Genomic DNA, 24,326 nt, shown 5'->3' on the forward strand with positions numbered 1-24,326 from the left:
CTTTTTCCAGTCAAATTTCTTGACTTCTACACGACTTTATCCACCGCTGTTCTGTCGCACCACCTTCCTCCCTGAGGGATCTTCATCCCACCATATTAAAGAGTGGAAATGGATCTGCTTCCATTGTAATTACAAACCCACTGGAGGCAAAGCTTCTTGATCTCTGCTGGATCCTCGCTCGCGTTGCTTTTTTTCCTCTATTTACTCACCTCCCTCTGCCGAGAGGACAGACACATGCTGAGCTATCGGTTGTGTTTTTCTTCCCTTTCTGTGGGCATTTTTGTATCTAATATGCCTGAAATTACACTTGCATTTAGGGAAGAAAAGAAACGGGGGGAAAGTGGGGGGTGTTTGAGAGAAAGAGAGTACAAGACAGAGGTGGGGGGGTTGCTTTGGTTTCTTTGTTAAGTGTGGGAATTTCTATACAGTATGAGTTGTATTTGAAAAGCAGTAAAAAAGAAATGCAGGGTAGTACGACGCCTTTGTTTACTGAGTGCAACTGGATTATCCATTTCTAGGCGCTGTGAATCCTCCTTAAGGCCAAAGTGTTGACTCGTAACAGCCTGGGACGAAGACATGATAGTGGGGGAGAAATTGCTTTCTGCAGGGACGAAATGAAAATCGCTGAAAAGAAAACAGCCGCCCCTGCTGTCCCTTGAAAACGGGCCAGTTAAAGCCAGCCGAGTCTGCTACGCTTTGATTGTGGAGAGGGTCAAGATTAGGGCAATCGTTTGATAATCCTGCAGCGGCCTGCAACCAAGGCTAGCTGGCCCGGGTACTGTGAGAAGCCTGGTGCATCAACATCCCACAAAACGAAAACACACACAGGACAACAGAGAGGAAGGATCTGTTGTGAATTTGTGCTTTGTTTCCCCCCGAGTGTGTCGTCTGTTTCAAATCCATTCAGGGACTTTTTTTGGGACTGACAACGTTTTGTCTGCTGGCTCTGTGTGTACGAGCTTCCTGGAATGTCTCAGACTCAGACCGGATGTCATACACAGTGATGCAGTGGAAATCAGCCCATCAGATTCATTCACTGTTTGGTTTTTTCATTAAACTGCAACGTTGTATCGCAGGCTGCTAAAATAAGATCAGTCACTCATTCTATGTTTTCATTTCATTTAACAAATGCATCTGTTCAACTTGCATCACATCCGAAAACATCAATCATACCTCGATGATTATTACTGTATGTGAATGTAGAATATGTTAGTCATTGATTCGCGGTTCTCGGCTCAGCAGGATGTGGAGAGTGATGATAATAACTTCCTTCCTAAGTAAACAGTGAAGCTGTCGTCATGCTTGACAGACTGATCATTGCGTGCGCCAACTGTGACATCGATGTCTTCTTTTGCTGACTTGGTGAAGTCTTCTTCTGTACGTGAGGTGTCACCGCCACAAAAAGGAAAAGAAGAAGAAACACAAAGCAGTATTGACACTGGCTTTTTTCCTCCAGGCTTGCTCACATATCGTTGCCTTGACAAAGTGGTTGCGGAGGTTTTTCCATAGTTTCCAGCAGAGTGCCTTGTCTTTACCGATATCCCTCGAGGAGCCATTTGGGAATCTCTGTGCTCCCTCATTAAGGACATTGATGAAGGGTCATAGAGGGTCTGTAGTGTCTGTAGTGTCTGTAGAGCTGGTCTTTTTCTCAGATTCTTGCCTCCAGCTAAATTCAGTAGCGCTAGATTCCAGTACCAAGTTGTAACGACTCCTCGCACCAGTGGAAATGACGTAATTTCTGGAGCACGCCACTGTGTACAAGACTCAGAACGGTGGCATTAAGTGATGTAGTAGCTTTTGAGAATCCCATGTGAGTGCATTGGCAGATTTGAGAACCAGCTTGGAGACTTTGCTACTTAAAGGAAATTACCCAAAGTTCTTAAGTGTTATTGTCATTACCCATGAACAAAATTGATATATATTTAAAACTGCAAATACAGTCTGTCTGATCAGAATAAAAGTATTTTTATATTTCTTTAACATTCAGAAAACCAAGGACCATGCGAGTCCAACATTAGAAACAGTAAAGCTTAGGCCGACAGCATGAAAAACTGTTTCAGAAACTCCTGCGTCCCGTGTGTGGCTGTGGATGAAAGTTTTGCGAGACAGACACATGAGCCCCGACCACAACGAGAACCACAGCCACAGTGTTTATGTCTCTCTTGTGGAATGTTCTGTTTTTGCTTCCTGTTTATTTGTTTTTTTACAACACAGTTTAAAAGGGGCCTTGCTCCTCATTCCTTGGTGTTGGTGGAATCGGAAATGACAGTGGTAATGATGGCGTTTGTTAGTGATGGACGCAACAGTGTGAAACAAGTGAAAAACATTGATGATGACAAGAATGCTGTAACAAAATGATGCACACACAACAGCTTGAACACACAAAGATAATTTCTGTTTTTACTTTTGAATTGTACCATGATATCAATGGAATAACATAAAAGGAATGCCATGTGCAACCATTTCAGGAGCCAGCACACAATGATGCTTATCACTTCTAAATCCAATCCAATTTCTTCACTTGTTGCATGTAAGTGCTTCAGGGTAATCTCAACATGTTGGCAAAGAGGGGGCTGGAAATGCATGTGGTGCATATGTAAGATTAGGCAACATCAGAGTTTTGTAATGGGAAATAAGCAAACACATTTACAACAGGAAGAAATGCTAAAAAAAAATTAAAAAAAACTTTTCCTGCTTCACGACTGTGACAGGAACAGGACGATAATGAAATTATCGTGTCTGATTTCCAGTCACACCCCGAACGTTACATTAGAAAACCAGATCGCACCAATAAAGTCAAATCAAATGGATTGCAGCACAGCAATTAATTCCAGGGATAATGACAAGGGAAGCTGTCCAAAAGTGTCTCTACCTCAATTAGTCTCTCATTGCGCTGTTGATGCAGAGGATGGATGAAAGAAAACAAATTAAGTTGCAGAGGGGAGAGGGAGAGGGAGCGTGAAAGGAAAAGATAGCGAGAGGAAGTGATATACACAATGAGGGCTTGAACGAGAAGAGTGTGGGAAAGAGGGGAAGATTAAAGGGAAGCGATAGAAAGGGGGGAGGAGGGGGAGGCGAAGAAAGAGAATCTGCTGAGTGTATAAAAGCTTCCCTGGTAGTAACAGCCATTAATGGGCACCAGAAAGTGATTGATTAGAAATAATAAGCAAGACCGAGAGAGAATTCTTAGAGATGAGAGCGACACACAAGATAGACGAGAGTGAAACGTCACGCGTCACCGAGAGAGAGGAACTGTGTTGTACTCACAGCTGTGTGGGCCGGGCAGTAGGCGTAGCTTGTGGACTGATGGTGGTGGTGGTGCGGCTGTTGTTGGTGGGATAGGTAATGCTGCTGACTCGCATGGGTGTAGGAGGGGCCACTCCAGGCCCCTTGACCGCCACTGCTACCAGTGGTCCAGTTGGAGGCGAGGTTTGAATTCATGGCAGCTGCCTTACTGCTGTGGTAACCTCTCACCGCTGCGCTGGGCTAAAGGAAGGACAGAAGTGGATAGAGGGGACAAGGGGTTGGGAAACAGGGGGACGGAAGAGGTTAGCATGGGGCAGCGACAGAGGAGAAGACTGTGAGCGAGTGCAGTGACAAATGTTACCAACAAGAATATCATTAGCATAACTGTGAGCAGCTTGTGCTGCAGCGAGCAGGCACTGACAACTGACTGCCCGCTCACTGACCTGTATCGAAAGAGAAAGCAGGATGTGGTGTTGATCTGAAATCTCCATACCAGCATCAAGACTGAGCTCACACTTTCTCTTCACCGTCTCCCCACTCTTTCTCTCCCAGAACACCAGATGTTGTGAAAACCCCCTTCTGTCACGGTCGAGATGCGTCCTCGCTGGTGTGCTGATTGGTTTGATAAGATGCTCGGATTACAGGCTGGCAATGGGCGTCCTGGTGTGGCATTATATATTGGGTATCAACGGGGTCGGGGAAGCGCAGGGCTGAGTCTGCTGACAGGCCGGCTTACGGCGCTCGCAGATGGGTTACCTGGGCTGTCATAGCCACTGGAGTACACAGGAAATAGAGCACAAACGGGGCACACATGCCAATCTGTGGCACTTTAACAAGACCGAGGGTAAATACAGTAATATTAGCTGACTCCGCTCAGCACTGACATTTAGAGTTTGTTTAAACCTGCAATGGCTTAATATGATTTTTACAATAGTAAATATATGTTTGAATGATTAGTTATAGCTTGTGGTGCACTATCAGCAAAAGGTTTAGTTGTTATCAGTGGCTTTATCATTAGTTTTTGACTGTATGATATATATATATATATATATAAATAAAGGACAAAGCAGAAAGTAAAAGGGGATTAAGTCACTAAAGGACCTTAATGGAATTTGAAAAGCCATGAATGTTTTTGTACATTTTGGGTTTTACATTTGGGAGCAACGCACAACAGCGATTTATTCTTTTTTTTCTGTTTCCAACCCAATTAATTATTTCATCTGATAACGAGATTTTACTGACATTACATCACATATCATTTAGCTGACGCTTTTATCCAATGCAACTTAAAATAAGTGCATTCAATCATGAGGGTACAAACCCAGAACAGCAAGAATCATGTAGATTAATTGATAGTGTATTTATTTGCAGCTCTGATCCTTTAGCTTCAGTTTACTCTCCCTCAGAAGAAAAAAAAAACGATGACGCAACATAAAGAGCACTTTGCAATGATTCAATTTACATGTGCGAATGGTGTGCGGAGCAAAGACAAACACCATGAATGAAGCACAGCTGTGCATCACCAGTGAGCATTAACAGTCCCCTTTAGCCCCCGTAGAATTTTCACCGAGGTCAGGGGTCATCCCGCACAGGGGAAACCGCAGCAGAGCGATAGCAGCAATACAGACTCACAGCTGCCAGAGGGCCGGCCAGTTTTGTATTCTTCATCACGAAAAAGAACCAGAGGGGGGGGGAAGTAAGACAAAGTTCAGCCGAATATATACAGTATATATAACGACCGGTTTAGAGTTTGTGTTAATATAAAACAGAAGGAGGCAGTTTTCCCCCGAAGTAGGATCAGCTCATTTATACAGTACAGTGAAGAGTCCATAGAGGAGCATGAGAGAGGCCCACTGGTGTAATGAAACCACGGGATCTGGGGAAAAATGAGACAAATATGTGAAACACTGATTTTTGAGGGTTTGAACAGTATAAAAATCTGAAACTTTTAGCAAGAATGCAAAAAGTGAGCGATGCATTACATTTTTTTTACTTCTGCTCTTGTGAAACTCAACGAGTCGTTATTTTCTCTCGGGCCTCGACTGAAACACTTAGTCATTGGGTCAAAATCAGAGGACTATGTGTGGGCATGGGCACATGGTACTAAAAACACATGAGCATTTGCAGCTATGCCTCAGTGATGCAAGTGCTTCGCAAACAGCCTGAACTATTACACGGGCGATGTGAGAGCCAGAAGGGAATGAACGGGCCCAAGGATGGTACATTAAGCTGCACGGCCACAGCAGCAGCTTAAACACAAGTATTCACCAGTTCATAGAGTTTAAATGCAGCTGCGAGCAATGCAACAACCTCCATTGGTCTTATAAACGAGGACCATTCAGCCAATGATGAGGCATTTGGAGGTGATGCATCTGTGCAAAGGTGTTGTGTGTAAGGCCCCATTACAAGTGTATTATCTTTCATGCACATATATTCTGTGGGATAACATTTTCAGGTTGGATTGTCTGCTGCATGACTGACAAGATATTCCCTCCTTATGTCACATGTCCTAGCATGAGGCGGAGATCCGAGGGTCTTGGCATTCCTCGACTGGAATGCATGATTGGTCCCCAGACTGAGATCCATGTCACAGACTTTCAGCGGCTCGTCAGAGAGCTGCACTCGGCCCATATTTCTTCATTTTATATGAGGGCCAATCGGATCTGGTTACACAAGGCTCTACCTCCTCCGAGGGGGAATGTTTTACATGTAGGCAAACAGATGTATGTGTGTGTATGTTGGCTTGTGTCTACAAGCATTGTTTTCACTCTTCTCTGTTTTAATAGAGGTACATAATTTGATATGGGCATCATTAACATTTTTCATATTCTGATTTATGTCCTTTGAGTCTTTGTGTGAGGACCAATTGAAGTTCTACAGTTTGGCAGAAAACATCTTAGGAAAGTGGAATTTTTTTGGCTGATGACGGCTGTCGAGGTTCAAGCCCTGGTTTTCAGGATTGTCAGGTTAATTTGAATAATATAAGAACACAAATCAAGAAATTATCTAACATTGGTCTATTTTTTTTTACATTTTGATATAAAGAATCGCTACATATTAAAACTTTAAAACCAAAAAACAACATATATTTGCATTGTAGTGTAATTGCTTCAGAAGTAACCATTAAGATTATTCTAATGTATTCTGAAACCTTTAGAAACGGCAGCTTTGACCTGACCCGCAGCTGCTTCACACATTAATATCTCCTCCAGCATGTTAACCTTTGATCATAATACAGGGGTGTGGGTTATTTTCTTCATACAGGATAGTCATTTTGCTCTCCATGAAAGAGAAATGTAAGAACTCTACAGCAAGCCAGGGCATTATCAGCCCCATTTATTACTACACGTGCAAGTTGAAACGGAATAATGCTTCACTCTCAGCGATGAAAAAGTGAGGTTGTGGCTCCATTAATACCCTGAGATGAACCAAAGCATATAGCGCCTCTCCTGAGTCCATTCTTCTCTGGTTAAGTGATTTCCTTCCCTCTCACCCTGGTGACACTGCATGGTTGAAAGTGTCGGGAGATAGCCGCCGGTGAATTACAGAACTCTTGTGCGTCCCGCTCCTCCGTATGGAAGCGGTTTCTTTCTATAATGTGCTGCACTAGAGGGTATCAAACCGTGAGTCACGTCGAGCTCAGCTGAAATTAGAAGGTGCAGAAAGGTGGGTTTTCGAGTCTGCAGGTGAAATCTGTGTTCATTTACATAACTAATGCATATTTGTCATTATAATAAATCCAAGTGAATTTCAGAGAAACTTTACCTCTCTTTCTGAACACGGTTAATTAAATCTAACTTGGTTGTGGTAACAATGGAGGTGTCTTGTTCAAGTTCTTTCAAGAGGGAGTGAACAAAGTTAAACTGGTCCTATGTTTTCTGAGCTGCAAAGAAGAAAAACACCGTTTCCTCCTACACATTTCTTTGAGAACACTGTGTGACCCCATAACTGTGATGAAACCTCCCCATGAGGTTCCCTCTGAGGAATAATATGGTCACACTTAACACTTACTTGCTTTCCAGGAAATATTTCTACCATGAAATCTATAACATAATAGAACAAAAACAAGCCCCGGTGTAAGATGTTGAGGAAGCAAACTGCGGTCTTTTGCCGAGACATCAGATTGCTTTTGTATTACAGAATTTTTTCTAGCAGGAATACACTTTTTTATTGCTCTCTGTGAAATTCTACAGTTTTATGGTTTCCTCTAGGTATATTGACTTTCTCGGAGGATGAATCAAACACCCTAAGGCAACAGTTTGTTATTTTTTCCCTGACAAGTTATCTAATTTTATCTAAGGTGTAACCTTACTCTCAAGGTGTACGACTAAGCATCATGACTAATAGTCCCATGTCTGTGATCTTTTTTGCTCCTTTCTTCATGCATTTAAGAACTCGGTACTCCTGCTCTGTTATGATCTGAATGTCCTCAAGGCATCGTGCCCCACAGCTGTTGCTGGATAAATGGGTGCTGCGGGGCACAAATGGTGATTTCCCACAACATGGATCCAAATCAATATGTCCTGGTTTCCTGTTGGCCGAGCTGTCCTTCATCTTTGCTCATCCCCCTTTTCCCCCAAAGAGGCTGGAGTGCTGCCCAAAGGGGCCATTTTCCTCTCAGTGTCATCTTAATTTCCCCGTTTCATACGACACTCATGCAGAATAACACGACAACCTCCTGTGCAGTGGCGCAAAACTGAATCTCACTCAAAAACCTGTTCAATGAACAAAAATGAGGTCCTTACAACGTGGCAACAAAACCAGCGAATACCCAAGTGCCAATGCCTTTTTGACTTGACGGTTGAAGCTAATGGTTTAAGGGAGAGAGGCTTTACCACGTGGACCAGGAAAGTCATCCCAGATGGCATTAGTTAGGGGATATTGTCTTCTAGAGGGTCCTCCACGCCTGGTTGCTCTGTTTGGCCGGCTATGAAAGAGATGCAGCTTTCCTTTGGCATCTCTGATGACTGACTTCCTGGAGGCTGTGTTGCATGAAATGGCCTCCTCTGTACCAGTCGCTCCTCCTTGCCAATCCTCATCCCCTCACACAAGTCACCTTTCGACTGCCAAGCACGCAGGGTTCCACTGTCACTCCTGGCAAAATGCAGCAAACATAGGTGTGACAGTCTCTGGGGGTTACCGGCAGTTCCACCTACAATCCCAGATGGCATCTCTGTTCAGCCATCCTCATCCTCTCTTCAACGCTCACGGACCAAGATCAAGCATAACCAAGGCAACCCGGTCACAGAGCATGTCTGGATCTTGGCACGTGACAAGTCTGACAGGTTTCAGGCTGCTCTCATCTGAAAAAGGGAAGGGGGGGTACAAGTGAGGAGTTCCCCCCCCGGGCCTCCACGCTCCAGGGCAAAGCCAACACCACACATTCTTTTGCTGCGTCTCTCTTTTTCTCTTGACTTCTTCTCGTAGGGCTCAAAGAAAACCCCTCGACGATCTAAGATGAGAGCGACTGGAGGGATAGAGTAGGTGGTAACCAAGGCAACTGGGTCAGAGGGTGACATTATACCCAGGTTGGCTGACAGCTACTCATACCCGCGGTTCAGGACTGTCCTTTGGGTCAGCGTTGCCAAGTTTAGAGTGTGGGGTGTACTGTTAGGTTCTGGGAAATCTCTATTGACTGGAGTCCCTTTACAAACTGCCGTGGCCATACCTCTTCAGAGGAGTTGCTCTGGTCTCGGGAGATGAACACGATGTACCTAACCATAAGTCATGCTCTGTTTATGATTTCAAAGTACGAGATGGCACAATACTCTGTTTATATATTCCAGCTCATAGTAGACAGTGTTTGCGTTCTGTTTTCATACCAGATGCTGCTCTGAGTCTTTTGAGGTGCTGAAAGAAGGGCATAGTATGTGAAGTGGAGGTGCGGAGGGGGCACATATAAAGGACGGAAGGAAATACATTGACTGAGCCCGTCTTTGACCTGTGAGAATCTTCGCGGAAAAAATAATATGACCCTCCGACACCTGGAGTTGTAAGTAAACCTCAAAAGTTTCTGAGTCTGTTATCGTTCTCTCCAAATATTTTCCTTGGTCTGACACATGTTTATGGTCTGATGAACCGTGAGCCCGGGGGCTGCTGCTGCTGCGAACACCCAAACTTGCATCTCGCCATCTATTGCAAATAAACGGAAAAACACGACGGGGTGGGGGGGTGAGGGGGGGGTGATCAAACGAACAGTCTAACTCACTTTATTTAAGTGTCCTGACTTCGATAACCAGGAAACCACCAAAGTACTCGGTGCTCCCTTTCCCACTACCTTCTGTCGATCTCCCACTACGCTTGGACTAACAAGAAGAAGAGGCATCCACCCCCTCGGTGGAGAGGGGACATAAACATTTACACAGGGGTACTTTGGGGGGGAAGGCCTAAAGCTGCAGAGGGGGCTGATGGAAGAAGAGATTGGAAAGTGCTGATATTCTGATTTCAACCCAGGGGATAGACAGAACGTTTTTTTGTAATCAATCATAGGGTTTACTTCGATGAGTGGACGGAACAATTAATCAAAAATAAAGGCCTTCATGGGTCTGGGCTGCTTTCTTCAATCATTTAACTGGCTGTGAATCAGTATGGGTGTTCTCTCTCTATTTGGGTCCATTTGGGTAAAACCATTTCAGATGGGCGTTTATGTATGTCCACTGAGGAGGGGTTTTATTCACTGTTCCATTGGATTGTTCTTCGGCTTGTGAGCTACTGACCAATACACTGAAGGTAGAGGATAGGACTTGGGCGAAGGAAGAACCCCTAAGATCTTTGCACAGATCTGAAAGAAAAGGGCATTTTCTGTCTATCACTTTCTTTTACATTGTGAATAATCCACTTACCTTGATGAAAAAACAGGTACAAGTTAAGGCACCTATTCTAGTTTTCCTTGGGGTATATTTTGGACACTGCTGATAATCATTGGCTGCTTTTTAGATCAGGAAAATCAATGTAAGTGCATCAGGCTTAGGTAGATTTTCTAGTCGTGTGAAATGGACATAAACTGCACTGTTGAACACCACTGACACCAATTTGTTGTCTTGACTTATTTAATGTATTTTACAGTGTGTGAGTTTGTAATTGTAATTTACTACTAGACTTAAGTTTCAGTAATTTATCACCTGAATCAAAATAAGAGAACACTGTAAAAATCTTCCATTTACTCTAATAATAAGAATACCTAATATCTGTGTGTATATGTGCGTGTGTCTGTTTGAATTACTGTAATCTAGGATGTAATGCACAGTACTTCGCCTGAGAAAGGCTGTTAATGTCTGCGGCCGAACGATGATTACAGCCGTTTATCCACTGGGGCTGGAGAGCTGTGTCTGAGTGGCTCACACACCCAGACGAATGTTTTCTCACTGACATTTTAGTCCTCTCCTTATGTATGCTTTTTATACACCCACCTCTGTGGCTCCATCACTTTGTCTGTTCACCTCACTCCATCACTGTCTCCCTCTGTCGCTCTCTCTCTCTCTTTGTCTTAGCATGTCTTTCCACCTTTCACTCTCTGCCTAACGCTCTCCTTCTCCTCCCATCGCTCTGTACACCATGGGGATGATGGTTACCTCTGATTGCTTGAGGCCTCTGAGGCCCGCTCACTAAAATCCAAGTGTTATTTTGAGGTCTGTGCCATTAAAACAACACCTACATGATGCAGAAATAGCCAAACATGGTCACTTAAGTAAGAACAGATCTGTATGAATGGCGTCAGCAGTGGTAAAAGACTACAGGACATATGTAAAGTCTTCTTAATAAGCACTTCACCTATTATCAACACTTATCAACTAAAATCATACAACAATTTAGAGGCAATTTGTTGTTATCCAGGCTCCTTATTGTTACGTTCTTGTAGCTGTGGGTGGCTAATTTGGTTAAGGTGCTTTTCTAGATCATATTACTCAGACTATTGTTCAATATTCATGCACATAAGCTACGTAGAATCGCAAAATGCGGGGTGGTGGATCAGAAGGATAGAGTCCACAGATGTAGTCCTGCAGCAGGACATGGCAGCACTGAAATTTGGATGCGTTTCTGTCACTGACGCATGTGTCCCTGCAGCTCTAAGTTAGAGGAAGGGAAGCGGAGAGGGGGAGTAAGATGAGAGGACATGGCTTTGAGGTGACGTAGAGTCTTCCATGGCAGCCTGTTTGTTTGTCAGAGGCTGTTTGAGCCGCTCCGTATCTGTGAGTGCTTAATGTCTGTTTGACAGAAAGAGGGAAAGAGAGAAAGAGAGAGAGAAAGAAAGAAAGAAAGAAAGAAATGTCTTTGTTTTTCCAAACGTCCAATGACAAGGCCAATGCATAGCACCTTCCACCCCACACCCCCCACCCCCCTACTTCTGCAGTGTCCTTGGATCTGTGCTCTCTCTCCAGATGGGCTCGTGTTGCTGCAGCACCTCTCAGAATGACGTGGACCCCAGCTGCCTACTGCTGCTGCTAGTTTCTAGACCCGAACCCCCTTTTTTCATCTAAAATAAAAACCTGGTACTAAGGCTGTTACCTTTTATTCAAAATTCGAGCGTGGAGGATCTTCACATCCGATCTGTAATGACCTTTTCAGACCATCTGAAGCAGTTTGCATCGGGATCCAGCAGAGGCCGCTAAACCAGTAGTGTCACGTTGATTTGACAGGAAAATCGCGACACCAAAGCGTGTGAGAAGCAGCATGTGTTTCGTGTTCTTAACCGTAGACGCCAAAGTAACTAACGGCAGCCTGAAAGGAGCAGGATCAAAAGAAGAAGAAGAAAATGCTTTTTCCTTCCTACAGCTACTCTCTCCTCCTCTCAGGCTTGAAAATCTCTCTTGTGTTTTGTCATTTCTGTCTGCTCCCCGCGGAGGCTGGAAATTAAGAATTAAGACAAGAGCCCAAGAAAACTAAGCAAGTTGCAACCAAGTCAGAGAACACTGCGGTGCTCCAATAACAACACTTCTTGATAAAAGTCTATTTTCTCTGCACACTGTCTCCACACAATGTTATCATTTTCTTTAAATTCAATAAAGTCTTCTCTCCCCGCTTCAATGAAAAATGTATGGTTTTGACATGAGCACAGTTGTGTTCAAGCCGCCTCCTGCAGGATGACTTGCTGAAATGCTGTGCCGCTGAGAGACATCGTTATGAACACCTTTATTAAACTTTGGAGTTTTGTTTTGATTTCCACAAAGGAAGAAAAAGACAATTACGCGCTAAGTAAAGAAGACTGATTTGTTTTTTTTTTGGTGTGTGTAAAGAGTTGGATCAAGTTTTAATAACTATTTGCGTAGGTTTGTCCTCGGTGATCACAAGGGGAAAAAAATTTCTAGGACACACGTAAACATCTTTTTCATGCTCCTCAAGTATTTGCAGCTTTGGGTGCAAATGCAAAAGTGACCGTGAGGCTCAGGCAAAGAAAACATTGGAGACACATTGACCTCAGATGTTTGGGAAGAATGAGAGAAGGCCAGCTTTTCATATTAAAATACAATGGTTCGCACGGAATATAGTAAACCTGAAAATGAAGCGAGCCACATAAGTGTTTACACTCTTTTTCATGTTAGAAGAAGATTTTCCACTGAATGCATCTCAAACTCAGAACACAGCCAAAGAAAATGCTAATTTAAACTGAATCTGTTTCAATAGTTGCATTTATCTTTATACTAATATCCAACTTTTTTGTCATTTCCCTCAGTTTCTTACGTGCAAATTGAAAATGTGCATGAATACAGCTGAGGGGCAACACACATATTGTCATATTATAAGTGCACATTGAGCTTCTATATATATATACAGTATATAGCTTTGCCATGAACACCTTTGGAGTGGAAAATTATTTCACAATATGTCATATCTCATGTTCTGCCTCCTGCTCTGTTATCTGTCCATATCTCTCCTTCAGCGCAGGAATGACAGGATGTAAGGGACTGCAGTGAAAAACAGAGTGATCCCCCCCACTCTCCCTGCCAGTGGAGCATGGCCGGGTATGCATGTGGAGTCATGACCACATTCCAGCTCTTCTCCAGACCGCTGACACAGGGACATGTTAGAACAGTGGCTCCTGGCCCCCCTGTGAAAACCAGACCGCCATACTCTCACTGTTGTGAAAGGAATGTGATAGTGATGGTGGCACAGGATAAGAAAGCACCACCTCTTATTAAACAGTATGGATTTTTTTTTTTTGCAAATGCTCCATATGTCTGAGGGAGGGAATTTGCTTTTTGTCAATCGGAATGGAAGAAAGAGCTCAGACATTTAGAAGTGCTGGTATAATAAAACAAAACTTAAGGGATCTTATTTTAAAAATAGAAGTAAAAAGAGCTAGAACCACACTCAGAGCACACCCAACAGTCCCCTTTTAATTCTGCTGCACACATTCATAGTTATCAGTCCTGTAAATATGCCTGATTTTGTTCATCAAGATCCATGATCATTAAACAGTTAAAATGTGGAAAAGAAATGTTCCAGGATTTGTCCCTTTGTCTGGATCATCCCCAAAATGGAACGGGTCCTTTCTTGGCCCACGTCCCATCATTCCAACAAGTATCATGGAAACCCGTTCAGTATTTTGTGCGTAATCCTGCTGGAAAACAAATGGATAAACAAACAAGCAGACGGGAAGGAAAACACAACCTCCTTGGCAGAGGAAACAAAGTCTTGCGGAGAATATAAACTCAGATCTTCCGGCTAAAAGAGCCTTTTCTTCACACTTTAAGCTTTAAAAGGCACAAATCCCACTAAACAGTTGTGGAAGATGCAGCTAAAAGCCTTAAAAGCACTAATGTCAGGAAGTAGCTGTGGCACTTGTGTGAATTCGGTAATTAATTAAGTTAATTAATTGCAAAGCACTCGTGTGCCAGCCCTGCAGTGATGGAGTGCACGGTGAATATTTGCTGCTGGTGGCGTTGGTGATAGTGCTCTGTAGCAGGAGCGTGGTGGCTTCCTGCCTGCTGCTGCACTCATGAGAACGTGCTGCTCTGGAACAGCTAGCGACAGGGCGCCGTGCACATCACAACAGTCGCTAACACAAAAATCACAGAGGACGGGAGGATAAATCGAAGGCGAGATGTCAAGAGATGCACTTTACCATCACAGCAGAGAGATAAAATGTATAGACTGCAGCTTGTGTGCAACATCCAGGCCAGTGGCTGAGTAGCAGGTTTAGGCCAAAGCAAAGAAAAAGCTTTATCAAGATGTGTTTTAACGTCCATCACTGTCAAAATTAGACCTCGACACACATTGTGAAAAGCAACGATGTTTAAACACATGAATAAATTGTTGGGTAAGATGATAAAAGTCAAATATTGCTTCTGTTGGCAAAGGTTGTATCTGATGGTGATTCCTTACAAGACAAACACTTGTTCGACATACGTTTCTGTTCAGCACATTGTGTTCTGCATTATCAGCTGTTTGATAGATCATGTAAAGGGAGCATAATGTCATGCACAGTGAGGGAAAGGACTCACTCTCTGCTCCAGTCATCATTTCTCAGGGGCCAAATCTTTTGCCGCGCACATCGCCAACATTCAGCAAATGGTCAAACCAACAATAAATCAGAAACCAGCAGGGAGGGCACGCTCAGGAACACAGAATCAGCTCCAGAAACTTTATGATTTATAATCGTCTGACCCATCAATCGCTGTAATTTAACCAGAGAACCAGTAAAAGCTTCCAAATCCAAACTGCGAGTCTTCCCAAAGTTTCAAGGGTCTCATGAAACTATCATTTGGGGTTTTTGGTTTATGTTTGGTGGTCAAAAAGTTTTCACTGGCGAGATGCATTTCACTGCACTGCACAACACAAATCCTACAGTACACTGCAGCATGAGTCCTCTGGGGGCTGAGTGGGGTATGCAGGCAGCTGGAGATGAAGAATCACTATCTCCCCGTTTCACACCCTGCTTTTTATATAGCCTCTCAAGCTGTGAAAGAGCAGAAGCCATAGCAGGGTATGGAGTTGATGCTCAGGTGTGAATGAACGCATGTGTGAAGACCACGCATGTGCAGAAAGTAACATTAAATACTCCTGTAAGGCGTTTGACTCGAAACACATCAGAGTTTTTCTTGTTTTTACGTCTCATCTCATCGGGTCTCTGAACAGATCAATGAGGGTAACTTCATTAGACAGCTCTGGTATGGAAAGTAAGCCACAAGGTAAAGGAGGTGACATGATATGGACAACACAGTCAAGTGAAGCGAAAACTGGAACCTTGTGTGCTATCTGTGAAATTACCATAAAAAACTGACACAAAAACACCAGGCCCAAAAAATAGCGTGTTTCCCATACATTGATTTATTTTTGGCAGCATACCACAATATCAACATTGACCGCTTCATATTGATTTTCTATATTTCAAATGGGTAAAATCCTATTTGGTTGTAGAGCTGCATGCAGCACATTGATTCTCTCAGCAGCTCCTTGCCCTCTCTTCTCGTCTTTCTCTATCCCTCACTCACTCACACACACATATATACACACACACACATTAGGGCTGTCACTCTTTCCCCGAAAATCAAGTTTGAACGCATTTGACGTGACACGCAATTCGTTCAAATGTACTCCAATGCCAACACCCCACCCCCCACGCAGTCAGACGAGGTCGGACACGTCAAGTCTCTCCACTCGTCCTCCTACGCCGCCTGACTCGGGTGAAATGCTAACAGGCGAGCCCGCAGACTTGTGTTGTCGTTAAAGAGTGACACAGTTGCACGGTACAAAGTCGACAAACAGCCTTGACTTTGTTCCTTACTTTGCCGACATCGATGAAGAACACAAAATACGTAGACACACCTCTTCGTTTCTTTGGTGCCATGATAGTTTAGCATGGTACTGTTCAACGATATATTTAAGCCACGGGGCCAACATACAGTTTGGTTTTTGAATCATGGTTTGAAATTGATTCCGCCGTATTGGGTGAACAAACTCAGATTCTGTTTTAGGGAATAACTCCTTGACAGGTCAGAGGCTGCTATTTGACAAGGAAGTTCAGAGACGGTGCGAGAAACCGCATCCCAAAAAAATCCAGCGTGCCTTCAGCTCTGGAATGTGACCTTATGTGGCCAAATCACTTAACGCAGTGAGGCCCGCGAGTGCATTCACTTGGATCGTGGAAGCACCAGTATGGTTTTTACTAAACGTGTCCACTAGAAGGTCGTTTCCCAGGGCCACAGAGCCTCGCAGGCCGGCAACATGAGCTCGCCATCGCAGGAGGCGCTCCCCCTGAAGGGCATAGGTCAGACAGACCAGGACAGGCTACGGCGGTGTTCAAGCTAAAGGCCGAGGTCACGACATGAGGAAACCCAAGACTTCCATCTGATCTTCCCTAGCATAAATGTTCATGGTCCCCGAGAAAGTGCTTCAGCAGCAAGGAGAGCAGCATAAACATCATGAATCATTAAATGGTAGTAAACGGGTTGGGTCAGGGAAGAGGGCGAGGAAAAGGGCAGCAGTTTATTTTTATCTCTGAAATTGGAGAGAAATCGATAATCAGGAGCAAATTAAAAACAGCAGATGAGGGGAAGGTAACTACACATCCTCTGTGTTTTATAAAATAAGGTTGAGGGTTGAGACTTACACAGCAGCAAAGGCACATTAGGCCTTGACAGAACCAGTGGCTATCCGACAGACAGAAGTGAAGTTAGAGGACAGCTGTATTGGACACAGCTATGAACATTAGCCTCCCATACAGCTGTGAAGCCCATGACAGGTTGAGGGAGACGACTAAGGACGACAGGGACGCCTAATGTGACTTTCATTAACGATATGCTACAGGCCGGTGGCTGAGACAGGCCAAGCCCAAATTGAAAAGTGCTGAAGCATAACTGTGTCGGATGCCCAGTTTCCGAGACCCCTAGGCTGACTGAATTCCTGCCTCCCCCAGTGGAAGAATCCCTGAGCTTTGCTTATTCCCGTATCAAGCAAGTGGGTCGTGGCCGCTCGAGTTTCTGACTGACCTGCCATGAACTGCCACTGTCATGTAAGTAAATCTAACTGTCAAAACAGCTCATAATTAATTGAGGTCGGTACAAGTATAAACAAAAAAATGCTACTTCTATCACCATTTTGAAAGCTCATCATCATCATATCACAATCTTTTAAACATACGACCTTGATCCACCATCTGAAGTGAGAGCTTTCTGTCAAATTTTGAAATGTGCTGTTTCCTAGGATCTTTTCTGTTTCCATTCAAACATCTATATATTATAAGCTTACTCTTTGAGGGTCATGGGGGTGGAGCCATTGGACCAGTCTATCACAGGGTCTATATACAGTGACAAACAACCATTCACACTTATACAATTACACCTATGGGAAATTCAAAGTCTCTACTTCACATGAACCTGCTCGTCTTTGGACTGTGGGAGGAAACCTGGAGATGCAGGCACAGGGCAGACGTGCAAACTCAGCCGACCAGCTCAGACCCACTGTCCCACTGCACCACTGTATCGCCCTGGCTAACACTAATTTATATATCTGGGTTCTGTGCTAAGCCCTATGTTCTAGGGATTAATTACACTCAGTAATATGTAGTTTATACGTTGGCAAGCTGTTATTGTATTGATATGGTATAATCATGTTACCGTTTAAGAAAACGTTTTTGATACTCTTAAGTTTTATAGTGAAACATTTCTACTACATCAAATATCAAGTAATTATTGCTATATTTTATATTTGCTATATAGAAATATGTCCCTGCACCTCAATGCCACATACTGGAAAAACTACCTGCTACCTGCGTCTGTGCCTCTTCACATATCAGTGAAATACTGTAAAATGTTGGGTTGAGTAATGAAGATGTAGAAGAATTCAAACTGAAAGAGCCGAAATAACTGTTTGCATACATGCGATGATGGGATGACATGAGATGTCAGGCTGTTGGACTAGAGCTGCTAATTACAGCCCGATTCTAATACTCTGAGACTTCTCCTGCACGTTGTTAGGCGACAGTCGAACCTGAGTGCTCCGGCTGAGTGGGCTGGCTGGCTGCTGCAGACTTGTCTCCCTTCGCTGACATCGATAGGGGCTCCACGGGAGGGTAAGGAAACAATGGTGTTGACAAGCAGTATCAGGCCTATAGCTGCATGAAGGTAGGGCCAAACGATTCCATTTCCCAGCCAATTCCATTATCAGGACACACAGACTTTACTAATGCCTGAAAACAAACAATACACGAGCATCCTTCTAATTAAGCCCTTGAGTAGCGCTGCTTAGTGCACCGGCATATCTGTGTTGGATGCCTGCGAACAGGCTGATTGGATTCATCAGCACTTTTAATGTGCTCCTGTTTCCTCCCATAGGCCTCGAGAAGACTCCTGGCTGAATTCAATGGTCCGTCCAATATTCTACACGTTTAAAGCCCTGAGAGGCAGATTGGGAAAAACACGATCTGACATCAACCCCTGTTGCTGATAATGCAGACTAAGTGTGAGTGAGTATGTGAAAATTGAATATCTCTATGTATCGTAAAGCTTTATGTTGTACTTATGACCTGTTGCACAATTATTAATCAGCTTGCGGAAACAAAACACTGTATTTATATCTTTGTGTGTAAATAAAGATAAACAACATGACAGCTCTCAAAGGGTTTCAATCACCCCCTGGTGGCTGGCTGCAGTATAGGTCATAAATTCCACCTCCTCCATGTCAACAAATGGGACATGGAACAAATTAAAAGGACATAATACACTACAAATAATTTTTTCTCATAGAATCAGTCATTTTAAGAAGTTCTTATCACAATCATGTCTGTTCAAGTCCCCACTTTTCTGGTAAGTTAGTTTTAAATTAGGGATTTAAAAACACACTGAGACATCATGATTGACAGCTCAGACTGGCTCACAATCATCCCTTGATCTCCACCGTGCACACTCGTAACGAGAATATTTTGGCTTCATTTCTAGATAGTGGAAGGAGGTGGAGACGCGTTGTTCATCATAATATACAGTCTATGATTAATATACCTATCCTCAGTATATTCAATATCTGAGCTCATTTTAGCTGAAAACATTTTTTTTCTGTTGTAATTTTCCATCCCTTGAACCAACGAGCAGGGTAGAAAGAAAAAGAAAGAAGATTTCAAGGCCTGCGGTCCTCTCTGACCTGAGAGAGATGTGGATTCAGCCCAGTCCTACTTTAATTACATTCTGAAGAGGATGGAAATGAGAGCAACAGGTTGTCATTCTGGAGAGGCTCTCAGTGTTTTCACAAAGATAAAGATGTTAATGACCAAAGACCAAGACAGAGAGAGGGGGCAGGAAGGGAACATAAACAGAGCGAGCCACGTGGACTAAAAATGGTCATTTAACAGAAGAGAAGAGGACTCACAATACCCTGCAGTGATCACAATTAATCACATGTTGGAGGGCGACGCACATTCATACTGTCCGGACCTTTTTAGAATGAGTCTTTGCTTTTATTTTGAAGATGACAGTTCATGTTAATGGTTTAATTGATGAGACATGGAAAGATAATAACAGTGACGATGCAGCTTGTAACTCTTTCATCTTCTGTTAATGAATTTTGCGCAGCTCTTTTTGAAGGATGAAATACGGGCACTGTGCTACACACTGAAATTCATAATTTAGACACATATATTTTTTAAAAAGGAATCTCAAGCTACCAATGCAGCAGGGACCCATGATAATAGAGGACGGCCCTGAGGACAATACAGAGTTTCTATGATGCCTTTTGTCTTAATAAAATGTGAACCAGTTTATCATTTATCACTTGTTTGTTGAATCTAATTGGATATCGTCAAGCAAATATTTAGCCAAACCCAGCCTGGCCTGTTGGGTCCTTACGGGACAAAAAAAAGGAAAACCCGAAAAATGGTTCCCATTCAGTGGCAGACCTATTGGACAAAACTCTTAAGTCTATTTGTCTATTGCTAACATTTATTAATAAGAGGTACTCAAGCAGTCCAGCGTTTTGAGGATGTACTTCATATGAAAAGAGCTTCATCCTCCATTTACAGCTGTGTTGACACAAGTACTGTTGACCCACACACCAAGTAGCGGTGACTCAAGGTTCGTCCTTAAGTTCGAAACCCCTCTTCAGTGCATCTTCGCAGACGGGGCCGAGCAGTGGAGTGGACAGTGTGAGTCATCTGGAGAATCATCAAGAATAATACACACGTGCGATTAAACTGCAAAATGTATTCCGCACCACAGTCACTCACAAAGATCCATACTAACAAAATACATGACCGTGGCCTATGGAAACAACGCAGGGCAATCAAAGGGAAATACAGTGTGTGGGGAGAATAAATGTCCGGTATGCACCAGCATGTTTCAGATCTGGGGAAGCCTCTCTGCACGATCCACCGACTCTCCGCCTTATTGTTTCTGTCCTAGATATACCAATAACATCTATAGGATGGTAACCGCACATACATAGTCAGTGTGAGGTGGATGTATAATGAGAAAAATGTGTCTGAATCCCCCTCCCCTACCTTTCCCCCGCCATACACACACATTGACACGCATGTATAACGGCCTTTCACCCAGGAATGTGGGGTCGGAGCCAGAGCGTGTCCCCATCAAGGCTTCTGGGTAAATTAGAGTTCAGTGTCTTCAGGGTTATCTGAACTGCTTCCCTCTGAATATTCTGAGATAGACTGAGGAAAAAGCTGCAGATTGGAGAAGTGCAGTTGGTTTCTGCACACTGAATAAAACGCAGGGTTGGACCCAGGTTCCACGAAGGCGACCCCAACTCCGCTGCACCTCAGGTGAAACGCACACATTCAATCTTACGGCCCTAATATGTTTTATTACGTCTATTGGCTTTCCCAAGGTGCCTGTAAACTGCAGGCGGAGGAGAATATGGATACACTTGTGCTGTGTCAGATAGTGTGTGGGTTAGAGTGATTACGTTAAAAGGTCAGGGTCTTTCTGCACCTTGGTGAAGGAGGAATGTGATAACAATACTAATCCCATACAAGTCTGCACTGACCATACCGATGATGTGCGTTCCTCCTACGGACAAAGGATGAAAAAGAAGGGAAACAAGAGGAGGAACAAAGATGCTGCTCTGCACTTATGGTCAAGCATGCAAAGCTGAAAAAGACACAAATACATCCAACACATTGGATCGATTAGATCGCTGTTCACAAGGTAAACAACCCTATAGTGACAGCGGAGTGCGCTGTGTGCTGTCAGTGGGTGTCGGTCTCCTCCTCCACATAAACATCACACACATCTGAGTGCCGCTAGAAGGGATCTGGCCGGTCCTCCCTCCCCCTGCTCCTCCTCACTTCACTGGGGGAGAGATAGTGTAGATAAAAGAGGGCGTTTAAGCTCTGCCACTTGTGGAGAGGTCTCATCTCCAGCCTCAGGTGGTGTTCCAGTGCAACAGCTAAGATTGAAGGCGAATCACAGACACTGCTCGAGGCCAGGCTGCTTTCTACAGCAGTACTGGTGTTATACACTCCTATGCACCAAGGCGCACAGGGAGAAGGGGTAGGGATGGAAGGGAGAAGAGGAGGAGTAGGAGTTTAGGGAGGGAGGGAGGGAGGGAGGGAGGGAGGGGTGAACAATATCTTTATCCATCATAACAAAGGCAGAGAAAAGGCTGAGGCTTCGTGGGATGCCTCCTTGCAGGGTGAGATGTGACACGCCGCCTGCGAGCAGCAGACAGCAGAATGTCAAAGGGAAACAAGGCTGATACAAAGCACACAGGCGAAAGGCTAACTCCCTAACATTCATCAAGAGGTTTCAGATTTGATTTCAAGCCAAACACTAGTCTCGATTCCTTCCTTCCTCGCCCGTTTCCTCACAGACAGACACACAGATGGACACAGCCTATCTCTTCACTCCCAGACTCACATCCTGCCGGCCCTCTGTGCTCTCCACAAATCTCTGACCAAAAAAAATATATAATTGCCAGCAGTAATTCTTTTGCTCATTATTCTTCATTACAGAAGAGAGAAGCACCCCGGGCGAGATCATATTTGCTGTTAACTAAAGTTTCTGCGACAATTAGCTCAGGTTGTTAAAATTAATCTTTGTTACAGACATAATCTCTGAGGCCAGCAGAGGCCCCGGCATTTATGGTTTGTTTATTCGAGCGCCTCCTGTGGATATCGACCCGGCCCTGTTGTAAACAGTAGGATAAGGCCTTCAACGATCGTCGGGTGGATTTACTTTCTGCTCGGGGGATGAGCCATCCAATTGTGACCTAGATTAGACGCACAGAGGGGGGAAACACAGGCCCGGCGCATTTAATGATTACAGTAGGTTTATCTGAACAAACTGGAATCACGTGACTGTTTCCGGAAAAAATAATTTCCCAGGAATTATGAGAGATAACACGTACGGCTGGGTTCAACTTCCTCACGCTACATGGGTGGATATGACTTGGAATTTCAGTCATTTCCTTGTCCTTGCAGCAGCAGCAGCAGCAGCAGCATTCCCAGATTCTTGCAGCTTGTTGTCATTCCATCGATGAGTGACTGTAAACATCAGAGACTCCAGGAATCTGATAGGGAAGCTTCATTATGCTAATCTAAGCAGCCTCTTTTTCACAATCTTGCTGATACACGCTGAATAAAACATGCTTCAATCTACCGAAAAATGAAGACATGCTTTCTATGCATTTCTTTCTCACTTTATTCCTCCAATGCATTTTCTTTCTTCTTTTCTGCGGCGCTGCGTGCGCAACTGGATCCTATATCCGCCTTAAATTAATTGGCCAACTTCCATTTTAATAGGCCCTGTGGTCTGCCTCTCAGCAGCAACCAGAAACTCAGCCTGGGCCGTGCTGCATGAAAACCATATAAACATCGCTGGCCCGTTTCACAGGAACATACACAAAGCATTCCATCACTTTGTTTTCTTGCTCCTACTCCACATTCTCCAGTCACGTGACGTGTGCTCTCTCTTCAAAAGGTGCGGTACCACAGTTGAGATGACGATACATATTTATGCCGTCACGCTTGGCTGTTCACGGTGATGGTGATTTGCATTAAACCTTTACCTGATGTTTTGTGAAACAGAGGACACCGGAGAGACATGTGGCAGGGAGCTCTGCGGATACAAGCATGAATATCCCAACTCTACTGTACCACTCATGAACACCCCCATCCCCACACACACACACACACACACACACACACACACACACACACACACACACACACACACACACACACACACACACACACACACACACACACACACACACACAGTCTCTTTCTGGGACCTGGGTGAGGCCTCTGGGGGACCTTGGTAATACCCCACATCACTTACTGAGAGCATCTCCGACGAGCAGACTCATTTAGAATGGATGTGCTTCAGGCTGCTATAAGGAATTCTATTATTGCTCTAAATAAAACAAGTATCTATATGGAAATTTTTTCTCCGCCAAATATATGGGTCTGCTGGATGGTTACATGATAATCCCGGTGTAATTAATGGTTACTCTGGCAAGGGGCTGATTAATGCAAAAGCAGGCATTGAGCACATATGGATTCTAAGTGCCAGCTATTGGAATATTTAACAGACATGATGGCAAACACCTGATCTCCCACAGGCATCACCAAGGATTTCATTTTTTTGCAGATGCCTTAAGTTTTTATTTCCATAATTAAATTTGATTAGGATCTTAACGATCTTTTCCCGTTGTAATTATAAAAGATGTACACAACTTTAAATACTGGCCAGAATGACAGAATAGTTGATTATCTAATATTTAAAGAAGAGGAAAATGGGACAAAATGAGAAAGTAAGACAGGAACACATTAAATGCACAATATGTATATATTATATATATAATATACTCTATTGATGCAGATGCTATTAAAGGTAGTCAAAGTAAATATGGTCCTCCAAAAAACACAGAAGGATCCCCATGGGAATAACACAAACATTAAAAACATTTTTTTTTTAAATAGGGGTCAAAGGAAGGAAATGTCAATTAAGAATGAGTTGCTGAAGCTTTAACTGTATGGTTTTTACTTAAGGAACTAGGGCTGTTCCAGTATTCTAGTGTCCACCCTCTGCTTCAAACCCTGACAAAAAGCTTTCCACGTATAGCTGCATAGTAAAGGTGCTGCAGTGCAGTACAGTATGTGTATGCATATTTACGAACAAAAGAGCCTCTGCATCTTT

At 43.7% G+C, this 24,326-nt stretch overlaps 1 protein-coding gene across 1 annotated transcript in view; it reads right to left on the reverse strand.

Moving 5' to 3' along the window:
- The window catches only part of rbms3 (RNA binding motif, single stranded interacting protein), a 260,118-nt gene that overhangs the window by 202,901 nt on the left and 32,891 nt on the right, over window positions 1–24,326 (reverse strand). The window contains exon 3 of the mRNA XM_035182376.2: window positions 3,268–3,486. Coding sequence (XP_035038267.1) covers window positions 3,268–3,486 — 219 coding nt within the window. The remainder of the gene's footprint in view (window positions 1–3,267; window positions 3,487–24,326) is intronic.

The sequence above is a fragment of the Hippoglossus stenolepis genome, chromosome 17 (genome assembly GCF_022539355.2).
Source record: "Hippoglossus stenolepis isolate QCI-W04-F060 chromosome 17, HSTE1.2, whole genome shotgun sequence".
NCBI classification, from domain to species: domain Eukaryota; kingdom Metazoa; phylum Chordata; class Actinopteri; order Pleuronectiformes; family Pleuronectidae; genus Hippoglossus; species Hippoglossus stenolepis.